This window comes from Scyliorhinus torazame, chromosome 17 (genome assembly GCF_047496885.1).
Source record: "Scyliorhinus torazame isolate Kashiwa2021f chromosome 17, sScyTor2.1, whole genome shotgun sequence".
NCBI lineage: Eukaryota > Metazoa > Chordata > Chondrichthyes > Carcharhiniformes > Scyliorhinidae > Scyliorhinus > Scyliorhinus torazame.
Window position 1 is genome coordinate 51727787 of NC_092723.1, and position 22899 is coordinate 51750685.

At 48.5% G+C, this 22899-nt stretch overlaps 1 protein-coding gene across 7 annotated transcripts in view; it reads left to right on the top strand.

Moving 5' to 3' along the window:
* The window catches only part of LOC140393873 (neuron navigator 1-like), a 970643-nt gene that overhangs the window by 457910 nt on the left and 489834 nt on the right, over positions 1-22899 (top strand). For all 7 annotated transcript variants that reach the window (XM_072480430.1, XM_072480425.1, XM_072480424.1 and 4 more), the window contains one exon: positions 16804-17190. In XM_072480430.1, coding sequence (XP_072336531.1) covers positions 16804-17190 — 387 coding nt within the window. The remainder of the gene's footprint in view (positions 1-16803; positions 17191-22899) is intronic.

A 22899-nucleotide genomic window follows, 5' to 3' on the forward strand; every position in this document is an offset into this window, starting at 1 on the left:
GTAGGCAGATTTGAGGTCGACCGTGGAAAAGACTCGGTATTGGGCGATCCGATTTACCATTTCCGCGATGCGAGGAAGGGGGTACGCATCAAGCTGCGTGAATCGGTTTATGGTCTGGCTATAATCCACGACCATCCATTTCTTCTCCCCGGACCGGACTACCACCACTTGCGCTCTCCAAGGGCTGTTGCTAGCCTCGATGACCCCCTCTCCCAGTAAACGCTGGACCTCTGACTTGATAAAAGCCATATCTTGGGCACTGTAGCGCCGGCTCCTGGTGGCGACGGGCTTACAATCGGGAGTGAGGTTAGCGAATAGCGAGGGGGGGTGCGACTTTCAGTGTCGCAAGGCAGCACACCGTGAGGGGGGGCAAGGGTCCGCCGAACTTCAGTGTCAGGCTTCGGTGGCTGCACTGGAAATCCAGTCCGAGCAGCAGGGGGGCACAGAGGTGAGGGAGGATATAAAATTTGAAACGGGTGTATTTGGCACCCTGGATCGAGAGATCCGCAATACAGTACCCCGTGATTTGTACCGAGTGGGACCCAGATGCGAGGGCTATGGTTTGGGATGTGGGATGGGTGCGTAGGGAGCAGCGCCTTACCGTTTCAGGGTGGATAAAGCTCTCCGTGCTCCCGGAGTCGAAGAGGCATGCAGTGTCATGCCCGTTGACCTGGACCTGCATCATGGAGTTCTGCAGGTGTTTTGGCCGAGTTTGATCGAGGGTGATCGCACCCAGTCGCGGGTAGTCGGAGTCGTAAAATGGCCGCTGCCGTTGGTCGCACGTGTCGGGTCGAGAAGATGGCCGCCGACCAGATGGCCGCTCCCATGATTCGCACGAGGCTGATGACGCGTCAGAAGAGGATGTGTCGGGTCGGTGCGCAGCAGCATTGCGAGGCCTGCGGTCCTGAGAGCCTGATTTTCGGGCCGGCTGTTCTTTGTTTTTCTGGACCCTGGGTCTGGCCAGGCAGACCCTCGCCAAGTGCCCTTTCTTCCCGCAGTCGCTGCAGATCGCGGAGCGGGCTGGGCGTGGGCGTGGGTGCTGGCCCTGCCCGCAGAAGTAGCAAGGTGTGCCCCCATGGTGAGCAGGTCACCGCGTGGCGCAGGCCTGTAATACGGGCAAGTCTGAGGAAGTCCGGGGGGGGCTGGCAGAGTCCGCGGGGTACGTACCCAATTATGTCGGGCCACCTCCAGCGAGGAGGCGAGCGTTAGCGTCTCCTGGAGGTCTTTTGCCCCGTTTTCGCGCAGTCGCTGCCGGATGTAGGTCGAGCGGATGCCGGACACGAAAGAATCTCTGATGTGCAGGTTCATATGGACTTCCCCTGTCACATCCTGATGGTCACAGTCCCTGGCCAGCGCGGTGAGTTTCTCAACAAACTCGTCGAGCGATTCCCCCGAGCGCTGCCGGCAGGTAGAGAGCAGATGCCGGGCGTGCACCTCATTGACGGGTTTGACAAACTGCTTGTGGAGCAACTTAATCGCTTCCTCATAAATCGTCGCCTTTTCGAGCGTGGCGGAGATTCTGTGACTCACCCGGGCGTGGAGTAGACGCAGCTTGCGTGGCCCCAGGATGGGAGTCTCTGCGGAGTCCAGGTAGGCCTCGAAGCACCGCAGCCAGTATTTAAAAATTTCCTTTGCCTCCGGCGTTCGTGCTTCCAGATTGAGCTTCTCTGGTTTTAGGCCTGCGTCCATCCTGAATCTAGTTTAGCCTAATAAATTGAGGTACCCTCAATAATGATGCTTAGAGATTAAACTGTAAAGAAGGCTTTATTAGGCTAATAACTATGCTACAGATTTGGACGAGAGCTGACTGCTGTACAGACCATGAGGCAGGCCTTTATGTATGGCTCCCAGATGGGCGGAGCCAGAGGCGGAGTCCCCAGGGTTCCAAGCCTGGTCTTTAAGGGGACGTCACCTTACATGATGATAAGGCAGTAACCGTTCATCACAGTGCAGTGCTAAATTTCTTTCAAAGGTATGGATTTTCTTTGATCACAAACACTAAACACTCAGTAAGTTTCAATCGATTTTTTTTCCACAGAATTTTATTTTCCTCAAAATAGACTTCTTTAATCCATAAATCATTGGCAAGTTTAGAAAACAATGTTTGTCTTTCTGTGCTGATTTGTACCGTGAGGTTTTATTTCATTCACCATTGCACTGATATTACAGTAATAAAGCTACTTAAATATCTGTGGTGTTTGTTTTTAGAACTGTATCACAAGTTGAATTATAAATGGTTGTCTGTCCAATTCTGTCATCCCTATTCTCCAGTATTTTTTGTTCTCCCATTCTCTCTCTGCACTCCTTTTTTTCCATCAGATTTATCTTTTCAACACTTCCCTCCTCCTCACCGCCAGTCCCAAAAGTTTCTTTAAAATAAATTTAGAGTACCCAATTCTTTTTTTCCAATTAAGGGGTAATTTAGCTTGGCGAATTCACCAACCCTGCACATCTTTGGGTTGTGGGGGTGAGACCCACGTAGACATGTGGAGAATGCGCAAACTCCACACGGACAGTGACCCAGGGCCAGGATCGAACCTGGGTCCTCGGCGCCATGAGGCAGCAGTGCTAACCACTACTCCACCGCGCTGCCCCAAAAAAGTTAACCTTGAAATACTTAATTTGCTCTGCTGACTTGGTTCAACAGTAGTTATGGGGTGAGCAATGTTTCAAGTGAATGTTCACAGGTTATAAGCCAACTGCAAAGGCTGTTTTCTTTGTAAGGAGGTAGCAAATACAAATTTTGACATTAAAGATGACTGCAATCAGACCAATCCCCACTGAAAGAAGAATAAACTCAGTGATGATCCCTAAAGGGAAATGATAAAAACATCGGAGTCATATTATACCTAAGTGGATGAAAATTGCTCAATTTTAAATTAAAACTAAGATTGATGACAGATGGTTCTATCGTGACTAAAGTAGGGATGTTAACATATAGAACATAGAACATAGAACAATACAGCGCAGTACAGGCCCTTCGGCCCACGATGTTGCACCGAAACAAAAGCCATCCAACCTACAATATGCCATTATCATCCATATGTTTATCCAATAAACTTTTAAATGCCCTCAATGTTGGCGAGTTCACCACTGTAGCAGGTAGGGCATTCCACGGCCTCACTACTCTTTGCGTAAAGAACCTACCTCTGACCTCTGTCCTATATCTATTACCCCTCAGTTTAAAGTTATGTCCCCTCGTGCCAGCCATATCCATCCGTGGGAGAAGACTCTCACTGTCCACCCTATCCAACCCCCTGATCATTTTGTATGCCTCTATTAAGTCTCCTCTTAACCTTCTTCTCTCCAATGAAAACAACCTCAAGTCCATCAGCCTTTCCTCATAAGATTTTCCCTCCATACCAGGCAACATCCTGGTAAATCTCCTCTGCACCCGCTCCAAAGCCTCCACGTCCTTCCTATAATGCGGTGACCAGAACTGTACGCAATACTCCAAATGCGGCCGTACCAGAGTTCTGTACAGCTGCAACATGACCTCCCGACTCCGGAACTCAATCCCTCTACCAATAAAGGCCAACACTCCATAGGCCTTCTTCACAACCCTATCAACCTGGGTGGCAACTTTCAGGGATCTATGTACATGGACACCTAGATCCCTCTGCTCATCCACACTTTCAAGAACTTTACCATTAGCCAAATATTCCGCATTCCTGTTATTCCTTCCAAAGTGAATCACCTCACACTTCTCTACATTAAACTCCATTTGCCACCTCTCGGCCCAGCTCTGCAGCTTATCTATATCCCTCTGTAATCTGCTACATCCTTCCACACTATCGACAACACCACCGACTTTAGTATCGTCTGCAAATTTACTCACCCACCCTTCTGCGCCTTCGTCTAGGTCATTGATAAAAATGACAAACAGCAACGGCCCCAGAACAGATCCTTGTGGTACTCCACTTGTGACTGTACTCCATTCTGAACATTTCCCATTAACCACCACCCTCTGTCTTCTTTCAGCTAGCCAATTTCTGATCCACATCTCTAAATCACCCTCAATCCCCAGCCTCCGTATTTTTTGCAATAGCCTACCGTGGGGAACCTTATCAAACGCTTTGCTGAAATCCATATACACCACATCAACTGCTCTACCCTCGTCTATCTGTTCAGTCACCTTATCAAAGAACTCAATAAGGTTTGTGAGGCAGGACCTACCCTTCACAAAGCCATGCTGACTATCCCTGATCATATTATTCCTATCTAGATGATTATAAATCTTGTCTCTTATAATCCCCTCCAAGACTTTACCCACTACAGACGTGAGGCTCACCGGCCTATAGTTGCCGGGGTTGTCTCTGCTCCCCTTTTTGAACAAAGGGGAATATATACATATATACATGTGTGTATGTATATATATATATATGTGTCTTTATATATATATTGTGCATATTTGAAACACTTACAGTACACAAAGTGCTGTGTGAAACAACAAGCTACTTCATGCACCCATTTATTGTTGACTGAAATTTCAGAAGTTGCATGTAGCTAATCATTTTTTTAAATTTTGAGGTGAATTATTTTTATGACGGGTGAAAAGGATGCTATTATCCTAATAGCTTGGTGTTTAAAATTTTCATTTAAATGCATTGGATGAAAATAATTTGAAACGCTTTTGACAGAAGGTTCTCAAAATGATTAATTCTTTCATTTTTTGCATCACCATTCTCAGAATACTTGCTATTAGACTAGTCGGTATTGAGGTTCATAAGGAGGAGGAGTTAGCAATTCTGGAAAGTGTGAAAATAGATAAGTCCCCTGGGCCTGATGGAATTTATCCTAGGATTCTCTGGGAAGCTAAGGATGAAATTGCAGAGCCTTTGGCTTTGATCTTTATGTCGTCATTGTCTACAGGAATAGTGCCAGAAGACTGGAGGAGAGCAAATGTTGTCGCCTTGTTCAAAAAGGGGACTAGAGAAAACCCCGGTAACTATAGACCAGTGAGCCTTACTTTTGTTGTGGGTAAAGTCTTGGAAAGGATTATGAGAGATAGGATTTACAATCTTCTAGAAAGGAATAATTTGAATAGGGATAGTCAACACGGTTTTGTGAAGGGAAGGTCGTGCCTCACAAACCTTATTGAGTTCTTTGAGAAGGTGACCAAACAGGTGGATGAGGGTAAAGCAATTGATGTGGTGTATATGGATTTCAGTAAAGCGTTTGATAAGGTTCCCCATGGTAGGCTATTGCAGAAAATACAGAGGCATGGGATTGAGGGTGATTTAGCGGTTTGGATCTGAAATTGGCTAGCTGTGGTGGTTGATGGGAAATGTTCAGCCTGGAGTTCATCGACTAGTGGTGGACCACAAAGATCTGTTTTGGGGCCAATGCTGTTTGTTATTTTTATAAATGACCTGGAGGAGGGCATAGAAGGATGGGTGAGTAAATTTGCAGATGACACTAAAGTCGGTGGAGTTGTGGACAGTGCGGAAGGATGTTGCAGGTTACAGAGGGACATAGATAAGCTGCAGAGCTGGGCTGAGAAGTGGCAAATGGAGTTTAATGCAGAAAAGTGTGAGGTGATTCATTTTGGAAGGAGTAACAGGAATACAGAGTACTGGGCTCATGGTAAGATTCTTGGTAGTGTGGATGAGCAGAGAGATCCCGGTGTCCATGTACATAGATCCCTGAAAGTTGCCACCCAGGTTGATAGGGTTGTTAAGAAGGCGTATGGTGTGCTAGCTTTTATTGGTAGAGGGATTGAGTTTCGGAGCCATGAAGTCATGTTGCAGCTGTACAAAACTCTGGTGCGGCCGCATTTGGAGTATTGCATGCAGTTCTGGTCGCCGCATTATAGGAAGGATGTGGAAGCATTGGAAAGGGTGCAGAGGAGAATTACCAGGATATTGTCTGGTATGGAGGGAAGATCTTATGAGGAAAGGCTGAGGGACTTGAGGCTGTTTTCATTAGAGAGAAGAAGGTTAAGAGGTGACTTAATAGAGGCATACAAGATGATCAGAGGATTAGATAGGGTGGACAATGAGAGCCTTTTTCCTCAGATGGTGATGGCTAGCACGAGGGGACATAGCTTTAAATTGAGGGGCGATAGATATAGGACAGATGTCAGAGGTAGGTTCTTTACTCAGAGAGTAGTAGTGGCGTGGAATGCCCTGCCTGCAACAATAGTGGACTCGCCAACATTAAGGGCATTTAAATGGACATTGGATAGACATATGGACGATAAGGGAATAGTGTAGATGGGCTTTAGATTGGCTTCACAGGTCGGCGCAGCATCGAGGGTCGAAAGGCCTGTACTGCGCTGTAATGTTCTATTGTTCATACTTAGGAACTTTGGCACCAAGTTTAGTTTTCTCCATGTACATTCAGTGGGTCAAGGAAGAAATAGCAAAAGAAATCAAAAACTGATTGTTCAATAACATGAAATTTCAGTCACCAACTTGATAAATATATTAAGTGAGGAATTAATTCACTTATGAAGGATAGAAAAACCTAAATCAAACCGCAATCTCTAATCTCAATGGGCTTTCGATGAAAGTTGTGAAAGAGAGTTTGCTGTTTTGTTTTTCAGTGACTGTAAAATATGATTAAGACCAGCATGTGTAAAATGTATGTTGTAACAATTTGCAGCTGTGGTTCGGAACCCTTGAGGGCACATTGGAAGAATTTCCTCTCGCTTGTGTGAGAGATGTAAAACTAAGTGTGAGATGGGTGTGTGGTAGAAAGAAGAATACATTATAGGGGATAAAGGAGTGTTTGTTGTATACTGACCTATCACATGCTGAGAAGGACTCAATCCTGGTGCAAGAGCCTTTTGCTCAAAGGAGGTATGGATTTAGCAGTGGAGAACAATAAACTTGGTATAGTATTGGACTGAGAGCCCAGACATCCATTAGAGTACAGGAACGCCTGAGGCCCAAGGAAAGTATTGCTTGATTGGCAGCTCTGGCTCTCTCATCTCTTCTGTCAATTGCACAATGTTTCTTTCCTCAACATAAAGAGGGTTCAGTTTCTGCTATTGATTCTTTAAAGAGTCTGGATGATTGACCCTTACTTGGTCTGGAGTGAAAAAGGAGTCTTTTTAAGAGTGGTAAGTTTTCAATGACTTTTAAAAAGCCATTTTACTCATCCTATTGTCACGATGGAATTCATTGATTGTCTGTAATGTTTAGTAGGTGAATGGGCATGGAAGTGCCATAGCTTGTCATGAGGGCATGAGGGGCCTAAAGGGTTATTTGTGATAGTTATGCTTTGGTATGGAACGTATGAGATGCCACAGGGGGTGGATTGGGGACATAGCTTGGCATGGGGGCCGTGAGGGGACGCACATATTTGTGGGTCGAGGGTGTGAGGTCACATGGATGGGACACGGGCAGTGTGAGTAGGGATGTGAGTCTTCACTTTTTTCATTACAACTAAGACAATGTCCCACAGCACAGAGAAATCTTTAAAATAGCCCCTCTCGGCGACAGCTACCTTTCTGATCCAATTGCAGCCCACACCTGTCCTGCCCACAAACAAATGAAAATCCCATCTTTCCTGGCACTTTCTCCCAAGGGGGGCAGTCCGAACCAGGAATTATCCCAACTCACGCTGTCTGCTTTGTGGAGTCTTTATTGTCATATTTTGCAACACCTGAGCACTTAGTTATGTTTCTCTCTTTTTCTTCCCTTTCTGTCGCAGGTGTAAACACATTTAGTTCAATAATGGCTGCATGCATCAGAGCACGTGTTAGTGTCACTCAGTGCAATCCTTATACACTTAGTACATGCAAACATAACTAGGAACATAGAACACAGAGAACATACAGTGCAAATTCGGCCCATCGAGCCTGCACGACCCACTTAAGCCCTGACTTCCACCCTATCCCCATAACCCAATAACCCCTCCTAACCTTTTTGGACACTAAGGGCAATTTAGCACGGCCAATCTACCTAACCTGCACGTCTTTGGACTGTGGGAGGAAACCGGAGGAAACCCACACAGACACGGGGAGAACGTGCAGACTCCGCACAGACAGTGACCCAGCAGGGAATTGAATCTGAGACTCTGGCGCTGTGAGGTCACAGTGCTAGCCACGTGTGCTACCGTGCTGCCCTGTGCTACCGTGCTACCGTGTACTAACATGCAAACATATGAACTAGGAACAGGAGTAGGACAAGTCATCCAAGACCTGAGTAAGTTCAAGATGCAGTTAATGTCCTGGCCAGAATGTTCAGTTAATTCACGACCTCTTACTGGAACTGGGAATTTGCTATAGGTAATCCTGAAAGCCAATGAATTAATGGCTAGAGTGGGTGAACAGAAAACAGATTAATGCTTTGCGCTGGTAAGATAACTAATCTTATATCGTCAAATTATAGCAGTACACCCACGACTGTGTGGGAACTGATAAGCACTTAACTTCCTTTGGTTTGGATAAGTATTCTTATAGTGTACAATCAAATAAATATAAATTACTTCTGTAGAATTCTCTGCTTAGTTTGACAAAGAAGAATATTTCCATTTTATAATGCCTTATCAAATCAAAAGGACTCCAGTGATTTACCCAATCAAATACTTTTTGCAGTGCTGTAACTATAATGGGACAACCATGTCACATAAAAGCAATGAGTCAAATCGCTGGTTAATATATATTTGGTGGGTATGGTTTAGTGCTATTGAGGAAAAAGTTTTGTCGAGAATATGACCTCTTTTTCATCATTTTGGATTTTTGTCATCCAGTTGAATATTGGAAAGAGCTCCACTTGAACATCTCAAACAAAGCTTTCCACTCCAACAAGCCAACAACCCTTCAGCACTGTAGAGAAGTATAGTACAGTAGGTTTTGCCAGTAAGAACAGTAGGATTGTCTGGAGAATCCGAGTTCCTGACCAAATCGGGGGCAGAGCATTGCAAAAGCAGCGCCAATCCTCCAAAGCGGCGTACTCTAAGGTTATGCCACGCCACGTATTGACGGCCTTAGGACATTGCCTGAGGCCTGCCCCCGATGCTCCGCTCCTGACCGGCTGGGTTCCCGATGGTGTGGGAAGCGTGTGGTCTCACCCGTGGGTAACTTGGCGTGGCGGCTGCAGACTCAGTCCAGCGGCGCCACAGTCAGGGGAGGGCCGATCCACGGGCCGGGGGGGGGGCATTATTTGTGATTGGCGGCAATGTGGGGGTTGGTCTGGGGTGCGCGAGCCGGCCGGATGGGGGACTATTTTGCAGGCCGGATCCGTGATCGGCCGCCACCATGTAGCACGGCGCGGTTGCTGCAGGCCACCACCATGCGCATGCGTGGCCATTGACCCAGCAATTCTCCGGGGTGTATTGGTAGCTAGAGCCGGGTGCCAAGGCACCCGTCCAACTCTCCCATGATCCTTGTGTAAGGAGGACAACTTTTTTTCGATAAACATTATCATTGGATGTCCAGACGCCATCCTTGGCCTGACCTCCAACCATTTCCCAATGGCAATCATTTCTGATAGCTAGAAGTTTGCCCCTCTCTCTCTCTCACCAACTCTCTCTCTCTCTATCACCAACTCTCACTTTCTCTCACCAACTCTCTCTCACCAGCCTTCCATAATGCAATCGGTCCCTTCTGAATATGGAAACAGGAACTCCCAGTATAATGGATCCCTGCGCTCAACTTCACTTCCTTGGTGTAACTGGTGCTGTAAGAAATGGGGAGAGCTGGAAACCAGGCAAATGGCTACATAATGATTCTGTCTTCCTTTCTCATCTTGCATTCTTCACACTGTCGTATCAAATAGTCCAGATTAATAAAACATATCATGTGGTGAGTGGAATAACGAATCAAGTCCTTCAACTATGAAAATGTTAAGGACGATGAGCATCTTACAAGGTCAACCATGAAGTTACAAGCAGGGCCCTGTGTGTTTCTAGTCCCTTCCAGCAGATTCTTATGTAAATCTGGAAAATTGTCAGAAGATGAGATGAATGATGAAGTGTGAAAGACATACTTCATCATTCATGCCATCTTCAGATCACATTCAATATTTTATTACCCACATTTTATTAGATATTTGATGGCATACATATCCTGGGCGGGATTCTCCCATCCCGCAGCAGAGTTCCCGCGCCGTCGTAAACGCCATCGCGTTTTACGACGGAGTCAGGGGCCCGACCCGACGACTTATTCTGGCCCGCAAAAGAAGCCAGCACGGGCGCGTCGAGAAGCGCGGGGGGGCGTAGCGCCATACCGGTGTCATTCGCGCGACGCCCCTATTACGCGGCGCTGCGTCGCTTAAAATGTACGTGAGCGCCGCAAAGCCCCGAGACCGGCGAGATGGACGCCCCCCTGCCATGCCGCCCCGAGGTTCCGTAACCATGACCTAGAGACGCTGCTGGACGCGGTCGAAGATAGAGTGCGATCCTGTGCCGTACACGAGGCCACCGGTATCCTGCCAGCACAGTGTGGAGGAATTGGCGTGAGGTTGGCGTTGTGGTACGCGCAGTGGGGCAAACACCACGGACGGACGAACAGTACCGCAAGAAGATGCACAACCTGACGAGGGCAGCCAGGATGAATACACCGAGACCTGCCCCTGGCACCACCCAACCCCTACCAGCGACACTTGTGACAATAACCCCCCCCCCCCAGGAGTGTTGCCAAACCCCCCACTTGACCTCATGGGCTGCACACCCTGAGAACACAGTGCCCCCCATACCATCATATAGGCGCCATCTGCATGGGATGCTGTGTACCAACTAACTCTGAAGCTTTGCTGCCCCCTCCTGGGGAGAAGACCGCCCACAACCACAGGGAGCGTGTGAGAACTGGAGGGGGTTCACCTGTACTGCACCCCCTCACAGTGCACGAGCAGAGGGCACTGGACCTCGTTGGCGGAGGCGGCACCCGAATGTTGCCCCTTGCCAGATCGGAGGCGCACCAGCAACTGAGAGCGCCCTGCCTGCCTACACCCCCACCCCCAGCACACACCCTTACCACATCTTAGCCCTTACCACATTGAACACACCCACTTCCACAGGCAATCGTGTGAGACCAGCCCGTTGTGCTGCAGTTGGAGGGTGCTGTGCATGTGGTGGTGTGGCAGGTAAGGTAGTCGGGTGGTGAGGGAGGTGAGGGTGCTGGGTGGTGAGGTGGGGTGGTACGGTGGTGCTAGTTCCCCTGCTCAGAGAGCTCCTATCCCCTAGTTGGTGAAACGTGCCCCCCCCCTCTCAGGTGACAGATATGTGCGATTGTTTCCCAACTGATCCTGAGTCTCCTCCTGCATTCCCTGTCTGGCAGGTCCTCGAAGGACATGCAGCGCCGGTAGACACGTGGCCTCATGGGGCGCCTCCGCCTTGGCGCCAACACCACCTCCTCCCCATGCTCCTCATCCACATCGATATCATCATCCTGTGCATCCCCCTCGTTGTTCTGTTCGTCGCCTGCCTCGGCCACCTCCTGCGCCTGTCGGGCAGGCGGCCCTGCAGCCTCAGCGGGTCCCACCTGGCCTGCTGCAGCCTGTCCCTCTGCTGCAGCCCATCCCTCTGCTGCAACCACTGCTGCCGCAGCCGCTCTGGGCCACATGCGCTGACGCTGCCACAGGGCCACATGCAGGGCAGCGGCTCCTGCCACGGCGGCCAACATCGCTGGCTGGTGCCCAAACATTATGATCTGCAGGGAGTGGGGGGCTGGGTATACAACATGTTTAAGGATGGCGCATGGTCCCCTCTACAGCCAGATGCCCTGGGGTACATACCTGCACCGGCTTGCTGATTGTGCCACAGCCATGCATGCACCCAGACCCCGCCCAGTACTGCCCGTCCCTCCTGATAGCGCCATCGTTGGATGGCTACGCCCTCACTGGGGGATGCCGCCAATGGATGCCGTCTGCTGGGAGGTCTTTCCCTGGAGGGTGCCGCACCCATGGGCAAGGCCCAGGGCCATGTGGGCAGACAGCACCCGGGGCCGGTGCCCATCATCCTGGCCGCTGTACTGGCGGCAGTGACTCTGGCAACGCCCTGCACTGGCATTGCAGCTGGCATGTCATCCACACGCCCCCCCCCCTCCCAAATATGGAGGCCCCCTCCCCAGCCCCCCCCACCCAACATAGAAGGCCCGCCCCCCCCCCAGCATAGACCCTGACCCCCCCCCCCCCCCACAACATGGAGCACCGTCCTGCCAACATGGAGGCCTGGCCGCCCCCCCGAACATAGTGGCCCCACCCCACTAGCGTAGAGGCCCCCCCCCCCACAACATGGAGGACCTGTCCCGCCAACATAGAGGCCCGCCCCCCCCCCGGATATGGAGGCTCTGCCCCCCCCCCCAGCATAGAGGCCCAGCCCCCCCCAAAACATGGAGGCCCCCCACCCACCTCGGCCGCAGCCCTGTCCGTCCCGAGAGTGTCACGAATGCAATACGCCGGCCGCTCACCTCCTCTCCCGTACCATCAGCCAGCACGACTGGCTGACGATTTTTAGTTGCAGGTGTGAACGGCGCCGGTGTGACCTGGGGTCACGCTGTCGGGACTTTGCGCCGCAGATTCAACAGGACACCGGAGAATCGCGGGACTTGCCCCCCCCTCGGCCAATTCTCCGGGCGGCGCCGTTCACAATTAAGCCGTTCACGCCGGCTGGGAGAATGGCGAGACAGCGCCGGAACGGCGCCGCATGAAAATCGGCGCGGTCGACGATTCTCCGACCCGGCGCGGGGTCGGAGAATCCCATCCCCTGTCATAGTGCGCTTAGTAAACTTTACAATGCAAATAGGCTAATTCTGATTGGAAATTGCATTTACTACATTTACTAAATTCTGGGACCTCCTTGAAAGAAGTGCTGTGTCATCATTGTTGTATTGAGGGAGGCTGATAGATCAGAGGGGTGAGAGAGAGACAGAAACTTCTGGATATCAGAAAAGATTACCTTTGGGAAGTGGGGTAAAGGTCAGCTTAGGGATACAGTGTGAACATTGGTGTACCTGCATGATGGTTTTCTCTGGAATTGGTGTTCCTTGGTGACTTTATGTGGTCCAGTGGCACAATTTGGATTGTGTTGTTTTGTTCCAGTTTACACAATTCAATCTTGATTGGCTTCTCAACAATTTCCATTTCTAACTTGAAATACTCCATACCTTAGTGCACGGATAGGGTCAGTGCCATGTACAGAAGCGGTTCTTTCATTTCGTACTCAATGCACAACATTTTAGAACGTTGTTTCCTACCTATTCTCTATATCATAAGCTTCCACGAATTACTTATTTGTTGGAGTAACTGTGGGAAATCAAGTTCCATCTGAGTGGATGACTTGAGACATCAATGATTGTGTAAATAAAATCACTGAGGCTAAATATCAGCTTGCCATCACCACAACCTTCACATGCAACATTTTAAAAATAGACCCTGGAAAGCTTATATAGATGAGCTGTGTAATTCAAATATGATTTGATGATTTGAATTATTAATGCTTTTACATTGCATTACTATAAACATACAGGGTCAATGTACTGGACTGCCAGCTTTTTAAAATAACTGCCATACATAAATGACAATAAAGATCACAATTTATTTAGCACTTCCAGCAGCATTTTCTTTCCATCTTCATTTCTACATACTGAACGAGAAGGAAAAGAGGCCATAGTAACTTAAGGCAATCGGACCGAAGAAAGAAACAGGAAAGAATTTTCATTTTTGATAGTGTTTTTCAAACATCCCATTCTGCCCTCCGGGAGGCAATGAAATACTTTGAAACCAAAGAGAAAATGCTGGAAAATCTCAGCAGGTCTGGCAGCATCTGTAGGGAGAGAATCTGGACTCGAAACGGTAGCTCTTTTCTCTCCCTACAGATGCTGCCAGACCTGCTGAGATTTTCCAGCATTTTCTCTTTGGATTCAAATTCCAGCATCCGCAGTAATTTGCTTCTATCCAGTGAAATACTTTGAATCATAGTCACTTGTTTTGTGGAAGTCAGACCTTTCCAGACAGAGATGAGTTTATTCTGTCATATGCACTAGTTTAGACAAATGAAACATATCACATGGCAGGCAGATTAATAACTCAGAGGCAGAGCATCTTAACTGTTTTCTCAGTTGCAGTACCCCTTGGATGTTTATGTTTACATTGAAACAGAGAAAATTGGAGCAGGAGGGGGCCATTTGACCCTTCGCACATGCTCCACATTCATTATGATCATGCTGATCATCCAACTCAATAGCCTAATCTCGCATTCTGCCCCCCATATCTTTTGATCCCCTTTGCCCCAAGTGCAATATCTAACTGCTTCCTGAAAACATACAGGGCTGGATTCTCCCAAAATGGGACTATGTCCCCACGCCGGTGTAAAAACGGTGGAGTTTTACTCCCGAAATTCCTATAAAAAAGATGAACTAATTCAGCCCCCCTGTAGGGGTCTAGCAGGGACTCGGAGTAAATCTCGCAGATTTAGCTGTGGTTACGGGCCCCCATACTTCCGGTTCGGCGTGGCCCACGGCGCACGGCCGCGACCTCCAGCAGACGCGCCGAGTTCCATGGCAGACTCGGACCGTGGAGCGAGACAGAGAAAGGAGACCCCCCCACCCCCCCAATCGGCCGCGCGCCCGGACATCTACCCCCGCACATCTAATCCCCGGTCGCCAATAAGGGCCCCCCTGGCCTCCGATCCCTCCCTCCTCCGCCAGCATTCCGAGTGGCAATAGGTGGTTAGTACCACGCCGTCGGGAACTCAGCCGGTTGGGAGCAAAGGTTTGTTGGGCGGCTCTCTGGCAATGGCCCCCCGGCGGCTCGGCGTACTCCGCAGTCACACCGATTTTCGGGGCCCGGAGAATCACCGGACAGGCGCCAGACCTGATTACGGCATGAAAGTGGATTCTCCGCCCATGCACCGGCCGCGATTTCAGCACGGGGCTGCGGAGAATCCAGCCCACAATGTTTTAGCCTCAACTACTTCCTGTGGTAACGAATTCCACAAGTTCACCACTCTCTGGGTGAAGAAATTTCTCTTCATCTCCGTCCTAAATGGGCGACGTGGTGGTGCAATGGTTAGCACTGCTGCTCACGACGCCGAGGAACCGGGTTCGATCCCGGCTTCAGGTCACTGTCCATGTGGAGTTTGCTTTTTCGCCACGTGTCTGTGTGGGTCTCACCCCTACAACCCCCAAAGACGTGCAGGGTAGGTGGATTGGCCACGCTAAATTGCCCCTTGATTTGAAAAAAGAAATATCTCCAAAATGATCTACTCCGTATCCTCGGACTGTGACTCGAGGGGCAAAATTCTCCGGTATCGGCGCGATGTCCGCCGTCTGGCGTCAAAAACGGCGCAAATCATTCGGGCATCACGCTGCCCCAAAGGTGCGGAATGCTCCGCATCTTGGGGGGCCGAGCCCCAACCTTAAGGGGCTAGGCCCGCGCCGGACGAATTTCCGCCCCGCCAGCTGGCGGAAAAGGCCTTTGATGCCCCGCCAGCTAGCGCGGAAATGACATCTCCGGGCGGTGCATGCTCGAGAGCATTAGCGGCCGCTGACGGCATTCCCGCGCATGCGCAGTGGAGGGAGTCTCTTCCGCCTCCGCCATGGTGGAGACCGTGGCGAAGGCTGAAGGAAAAGAGTGCCCCCAAGGCACAGGCCCGCCTGTGGATCGGTGGGCCCTGATCGTGGGCCAGGCCACCGTGGGGGCACCCCCCGGGGCCAGATCGCCCCGCGCCCAGGACCCCGGAGCCCGCCCGCGCCGCCTTGCCCCGCTGGTAAGGTAGGTGGTTTAATCTACGCCGGCGGGACAGGCATTTTAGCAGCGGGACTTCGGCCCATTCGGGCCGGAGAATCGGGGGGGTCGGGGGGGGGCCGCCAACCGGCGCGGCGCGATTCCCGCCCCCGCCGAATATCCGGTGCCGGAGAATTCGGCAACTGGCGGGGGCGGGATTCACGCCAGCCCCCGTCGAGTCTCCGACCCGGCGGGGGGTCGGAGAATCTCGCCCGTGGTTCTGGACATACCCACCATCAGGACCATCCTTCCTGCATCTACCCTGTCCAGTCCTGTTAGAATTTTATAGGTTGCTACGAGAGGCTTCTCATTCTTCTGAACTCCAGGTGACACAATCCAAACCGATTCAATCTGTCCTCATACGTCAGTCCTGCCATACCAGGAATCAATCTGGTAACTCTTCGCAGTATTCCCTCTAGGACAAGAACATCCTTCCTCAGATAAGGAGACCAAAACTGCACACAATAGTCCGGCCTCACCAAGCCCTGTATAATTGCAGCAAGACACGCCTGCTCCTGTACTCGAATGCTCTCGCAATGAAGGCCAGCATACCGTTTGCCTTCTTTACCGCCTGCTGTACCTGCATGTTTACCTTCAGTGACTGGTGTGCGAAGACACCCAGGTCTCATTGCACATTCCCCTCTCCTAACTTGTGACCATTCAAATAATAGTCTGCCTTCTCGTTTTTGCTGCCAAAGTGGATAACTTTGCATTTTGTCCAAATTATATTGCCATCTGCCATTCATTGGCCTACTCACTCAACTTGGCCAAATCACACTGAAGGATCTTTGCATCCTCCCCACATCTTACCCTCAAACCCAACTTGGTGTCATCTGCAAATTTGGAGATGTTACATTTTGTTCTCTCATCTAAATCATTAAGGCATATTGTGGAAAGGTGGTGTCCCATCACCGATCCTTGTGGTACCCCACTAGTCACTGCCTGCCAATTTGAAAAAGACCAGTTAATTCCTACTCTTTGTTTCCTGTCTGCCAATCAGTTTTCTGTCCATCTCAATACACTGCCCCTCATCACATGTGCTTTAATTTTATATGCTAATTTCTAATGTGGGAGTTTGTTCCTCAAAAATGTATCTGCATTCATTTCTTATCTATTATTTTCTTTGCAGTGCTTTAGATGCAGCCTTTGACAGTGACATAAGCGCTGAAGTGAATGCCAGAAGCCGTGGTACAAGTTCATCTAATCGATCGTCACCATTGTCCTGGCGATATGGCCAAGCAAGTCCACGTCTTCAGGCAGGGGATGCCCCTTCCGTAGGCAGTGGGTGCCAACCTGGAGGAAATTCTGGCTGGTTCGTTCGAGGAGACGCCTCCCATTACTCTCACACCATGCCCATGCGGAGTTCCAGTAAATCGTGCAACATTTCTCACTTGGACTTGGAGTCTCTGGATGCTGATGATGTAGACCTGAAGTCCATCAGTGCTGACATGTCTGGCTATATGAGTGACAGCGATCTGTTGGGCAAGACGATGAATGATGATGACATTACAACTGGGTAAGTTGGAACTGTTACGTTGCAATTTGCCAAAGGGATTGGATTTGAATCAGTTTTTAAAGTTTTCTTTGGTGCAATTACTTTTAGCGAAGGACTACATGTTCAAATTATGAATATTATGTTGCATAAAAGTGATGTAGGTGTACTATTTGAGTTTCAATTTTCATAGGTGCGTTGTTTAAGTTGTTTCGTATTTAGGACGATGGTCCTTTGCATTGATAGGTGAAGTAAACTGCAGATTTGAGAATATTCCAGTTCCAAATATCTTACTGGTAATAAATATGCAATTGGATTGTATTAAAAGTAAATGTAAAGATGACAGATTTGCTCCTGTCAAAGAAAAACCTGTTCGACATCATGGCCAGATTACTTCGACCCAAAGTAGAGCCAAAAACCTATTAAGGTTTGCCTAAACTAATATTCGGTGACATTTATTCTTTCTGATTGAATGTCATTTTGTGACAGAATTATTCCATCCAGTAAGGATGTGATTGCACTAGAGAGGGTGCAGAGGAGATTCACCAGGATGTTGCTTGGGATGGAGCATTTCAGTTGTGAAGAGAGGTTGGATAGGCTTCGGTTGTTTTCATTGGAGCAGAGAAGACTGAGGGACAACCTGATCGAGGTGTATAAGATTACAAGGGGCATGGACAGGGTGATAGGGAGCAGCTGTTCTCCTTAGTTGAAAGTCAGTCACGAGGGGACACAAGTTCAAGGTGAGGTGCAGGAGGTTTAATGGGGGATATAAGGAAAAACCTTTCATCTGGAGGGTGGTGATGGTCTGGAATGCATTGCCTGGAAGGGTGGTCGAGGCGGGTTGTCTCACATCCTTTAAAATGTACCTGGATGAGCACTTGGCACGTCATAACATTCAAGACTATGGGCCAAGTGCTGATAAATGGGATTAGGTAGACAAGCCAGCGTTTTTTCACGTGTTGCTGCAGACTCGATGGGCCGAGGGGTCTCTTCTGCACTGTGTGATTCTGAGTAATTACACTTACTCATTCATTATTACTGTCTTCTATCCTAAATTGGCATCTTTCCTAGTCTTGATGTGTGTGCCCTTTGTACCTACCTCTTTCTGCCTTTCCTTGCTTCATTTTGTCATGTGTGGTCTGAAGAAAACAGAGGCGATAAAAGTATGAAATACTTGGTGAACATTTTTGAGATTAAAAGTCCCAGAAAATAAATTATTCATAACTATAATAAATTAGGTCTATATAATATTTATTACAAGCAGTGCTGGTTTGTTAAAGGTAGCATGAAATTCCTTATACAGCTGAGGAAAAAAATGGGGTTGGGTGAAGAAAAATACGTTAGCATTTGCTTGGAGATTTAATCAGACCAGGGGAGTATTATTTACGTGAGATGGGGCGGGATTCTCCGTCCGTTCACGGCAGCAGGATTTTCCTGTCCCGCTGCAATGAATAGGAAATTTGGCTGAGCGCCAAATTCTCTGTCCTTGCGAGCAGCGGGACGGACTCACAACGGAAAATCCTGGCTATCATGTAAGATTTAAGTAAATGAAGAAAATTTGGTGACAAGCTTTTTTCAACAGTGAATCCAGTCTGGTTCCAAAGTGCAGCTCCTCCTACAAAACCAAGGGTGATTCCCACAGGCCGTTGCTTTAATATTTGTACTGTATCACTTATTGTCATGGATAGCTTTAATATTCAATTTTTGTTCTCACTTTAGAAATTATTTTATGTCATAATTTGTGCACAAATATATATTCCTCTCCTGTGCCAGATGTTTTGAAACCATGCAGGCAGCATGTTGAAGGGCAGCTGCTAGAAGGTCTGTCTGAGTAGTACAAGTTGACTTAGCCTCATGTTGTTTTGTTCTTTTTCTCCTTCCCTGGGGGCAGCCCTTTGCCTCATGTCTGTACGATCTCCAGATGGCTGAGGAGGTTACTATCTGGGGATGCTTGAGGGAAGACATCTTGATCTGCTGTTCCGTGATATCTAACCCTTTGGTGCAGTAATAATTTTCACCGCAGGACTGCCTTCAACAAAATCCAGAATTAACTCAAAAGAAGTGAACAGGACTCCTCATAATATTAGGGTGTACAAGCCCATGAGAATTAAAAAAAAAAGTATATTGTTTTTGTCATGATATGCACTCATGCACATAATGAGATACAGACAGGCAGTGACAGACACCCAGTACAGCCAATCAACATACAGGACAGAACACAACCAATCACCAGGCAAAACACTAGAAGGTGGTCTCCCACTATAAAATACACGAGGCATCAGCACTCTGCCTCTTTCCACTGGTGACAGCTGTAGTGACAGTCAGGGTGTAAATATCAGTTAGCATCTTCTACACGTGGCTCTGAGCTAGTCTGGTCTAGTTAGTTATAATAAGCATGCTTAGATAAGTAGTGTCAAACCCACAGCGAACTGTGTGCACTGCTTAACAAGTTCAATAAAGCGTATTGAACCAACACCAAAGTTTGGAGTCTACTTTCAAGTACAACTGCATCCAGTTGCAGTCTGTGTTACCCCAGGGTGATTAACACGACAGTTTTCAGTGTGATCTTGTGCTTTAAAAAAAAATCATTTTGGGGATATGAGCGTTGCTGGCTTGGCCAACATTTATTGCCCATTCCTAGTTGCCCTTCAGATAGTGGGGTGGGCTGCTGCCTTAAACTGCTGCAGTCCTTGAGGTGTAGGCACAGCAAAACTAGGGGAGGGAATTCCAGGATTCTGACCCAGGAACGGTGAAGGAACGGCGATATATTTCCAAGTCAGGATGGTGTGTGGCTTAGTGCGGAACCTCCAGCTGGTGGTTTTCCCATGTTTCTGCTGCTTTTGTCCTTCTAGATGGTAGTGGTCATGGGTTTGCAAAGTGCTGCCTAAGGAACCTTGGTGAGTTCCTGCAGCGTGCTTTGTAGATGGTACACACTGTTGCTACTGTTTGTCAGTGGTGGAGAGATTGAATGTTTGTGGAAGGGGTTGCAATAAAGTGGGTTTCTTTTTTCTGGGTGCCTTGATGTCAAAGGCAGTCACTCTCACCTCACCTCTGGCATTCTGCTCTTTTGTCCATGTTTGAACCAAGGCTGTAGTGGGCTGCAGACTAGCATCTGTGATGCTGGTGACCTCTGGAGGAGGCCGAGATGTATCATCCATACAGAACCTGCTGTCTTAAACTGCTGCTGCTTTAACAGGCAGCACGATAGCACACGTGGCTTCACAGCGCCAGGGTCCCAGGTTCGATTCCCCTCTGGGTCACTGTCTGTGCAGAGTCTGCACGTTCTCCCCGTGTCTGCGTGGGTTTTCTCCGGGTGCTCCAGTTTCCTCCCACAGTCCAAAGACGTGCAGGTTAGGTGGATTGGCCAAGCTAAATTGCTCTTAGTGTCCATAAAGGTTAGGAGGGGTTAGTGAGTTATGGGGATAAGGTGGAAGTGAGGGCTTAAGTGGGTCGGTGCAGACTTGATGGGCCGAATGGCCCCCTTCTGCACTGTATGTTCTATGTATCTATGTAGCCTCTGACTGAAGATTGTTGAGAATGCTTCAGCTTTATCTTTTGCACAGTTGCACTGCCCCCCCCCCCCCTCCCCCCCATCATTGAGAATGGAGATATTTGTGGAGCCTCATCTTCCAGTAAGTGTTTAATTGACCAACACCATTCCTGGCTGGATGTGGCAGGGCTACAGAGCTTCGATTTGATCTGTTGGTTGTGGAATTGCCTAGCTCTGTCTATTGCTTGTTTCTTATGCTGATTGTCATGCAAGTAGTTCTGTGTTGTAGCTTCCAGATTGACACCTCATTTTTAGGTATACCTGGTGTTACTCCTGGCATGTCCACCTGCACTCTTCATTGAATCAGTGTTGATCCCCTGGCTTGTTGGTAATGGTAGAGTGGGATATGCCGGGTCATGAGGTTGTAGATTGTGGTTGAGTACAATACAATTCTGCTGCTCCTGATGGCCCACAGAGTCTCATGGAAGCCCAATCTTGATTTGCTGGATCTGTTTGAAGTCTATCCCATTCAGCACAATGGTAGTGCCACACAATGCGATGGGGGGTAACTTCAATGTGAAGATGGGACTTCATCTCTACAAGGATTGTACGGTGGTCACTTCGACAGAAACTGTCATGGACATATTTATCTGCATCAGGCAGTTTGATGAGGATGAGGTCAAGTATGTTTTTTCCCTCGTGTTGTTTCCCTGCCGCAGTCACAGTCTTGCAGTCCTTTAGAACCCGGCCAGCTCGGTCTGTGGTGGTACTATCAAGCCACTCTTGGTGATGGACAATGAAGTCCCCTACCCAGAGAACATTCTGTGCCTTTGCCATCCTCAGTGTTTCCTCCAAGTTGTGTTCAACATGTAGTAGTACTGATGCATCCGCTGGGTAGGGATAGGACGTGGTAAGCAGCAGGAAGTTTCCCTGCCCATGTTTGACCTGGTGCCATGAGACTTCATGAGATCCAGAGTTGATGTTGAAGACTCCCAGGGCAACCCCTCTTGATTGTGTACCACTGTGCCGCCCATTACCTCTGCTGGGCTGCCCTATTGGTGGACAGGACATATCTAGGAATAGTGATGGTGGTGTCTGGGATATTGTCCTTAAAGTAGGATTCCATGAATATGACTATGTCATGCTGTTGCTTGACTAGTCTTTGAGCCAACTCTCCCAATTTTGGCACAAGCCCCCAGCCTTTGCAGGGTTGATAGGGCTGGGTTTGCCACTGTTGTTCCCGGTGCCTAGGTCGATGCTGGGTGGTCTGTCTGGTTCCATTAATTTGTATTTTCTTTGTATTGGTTGGTTACAACTGAGTGGCTTGCTAGCCCATTTCAGAAGGCATTTAAGAGTCAACCACATTGCTTTGGGTTTGGAGTCTCATGTAGACCAGGTGAAGACGGAGGATTTCCTTCCCTAAAGGACATTAATCAACCAGATGGGTTTTTACAACAATCGACAATGGTTTTATGGTCATCAATAGACTTTTAATTTGAAATTTTGAGGGATTCCACTGTTGAATACATTCTTGCCATTAATTTGTGTGAGATTCAAATCCAAATCACGTTGCATTAGCCAAGCTCCTGCTGACAGTTTCTCAATGTAAATATACAGAATGTTAGTTTGCTTTCAGTTAATTGTTAGATCAGCAGATAAGTCGAATGTGATTGCTGCCTGGTTAAATTAAATATGCCTGTAAGATCCTCAAAATTGTTTTGTCAATGACTTTTTTAATACATGTGTAATTGTTAATTGATTGCATCAATTAAGCCCCTTGGGTTGGAGGAAATTATAAAATGTATTTGTTCAATGCAATCGGGGAAGGCACTGGGCCCGGACGGATTCCCTGTGGAATTTTATAAACGGTTCGCGACTGTGTTGGGATCATACCTGTTGGACATGTTTATTGATTCTGTATCGGGGGGGGGGGGGAAATGCGTTTTTTTAAGAGCCGGCAATTGTCGGCCAACTGTTGAGTTGTCCAACTGGAGACTGTTGAATGTGGTGCTATCGCCCTCCTCGGGGGTCGAACCGAAGGTAATTATCTCCATGGGCACGGAAAATGCGTTTGAACGGGTGAAGTGGAGACACCTTTTTGAGGTATTGCGATGATTTGGCTTTAGACCTAATTTCAGTTTGTGGATTAGGCTTTTGTACAGGGTACCCACTATGAGCGTCTGTACCAATGGACTGAGTTTGGGGTACCTTCGGTTATATTGGGGCACAAGGCAAGGATGTTC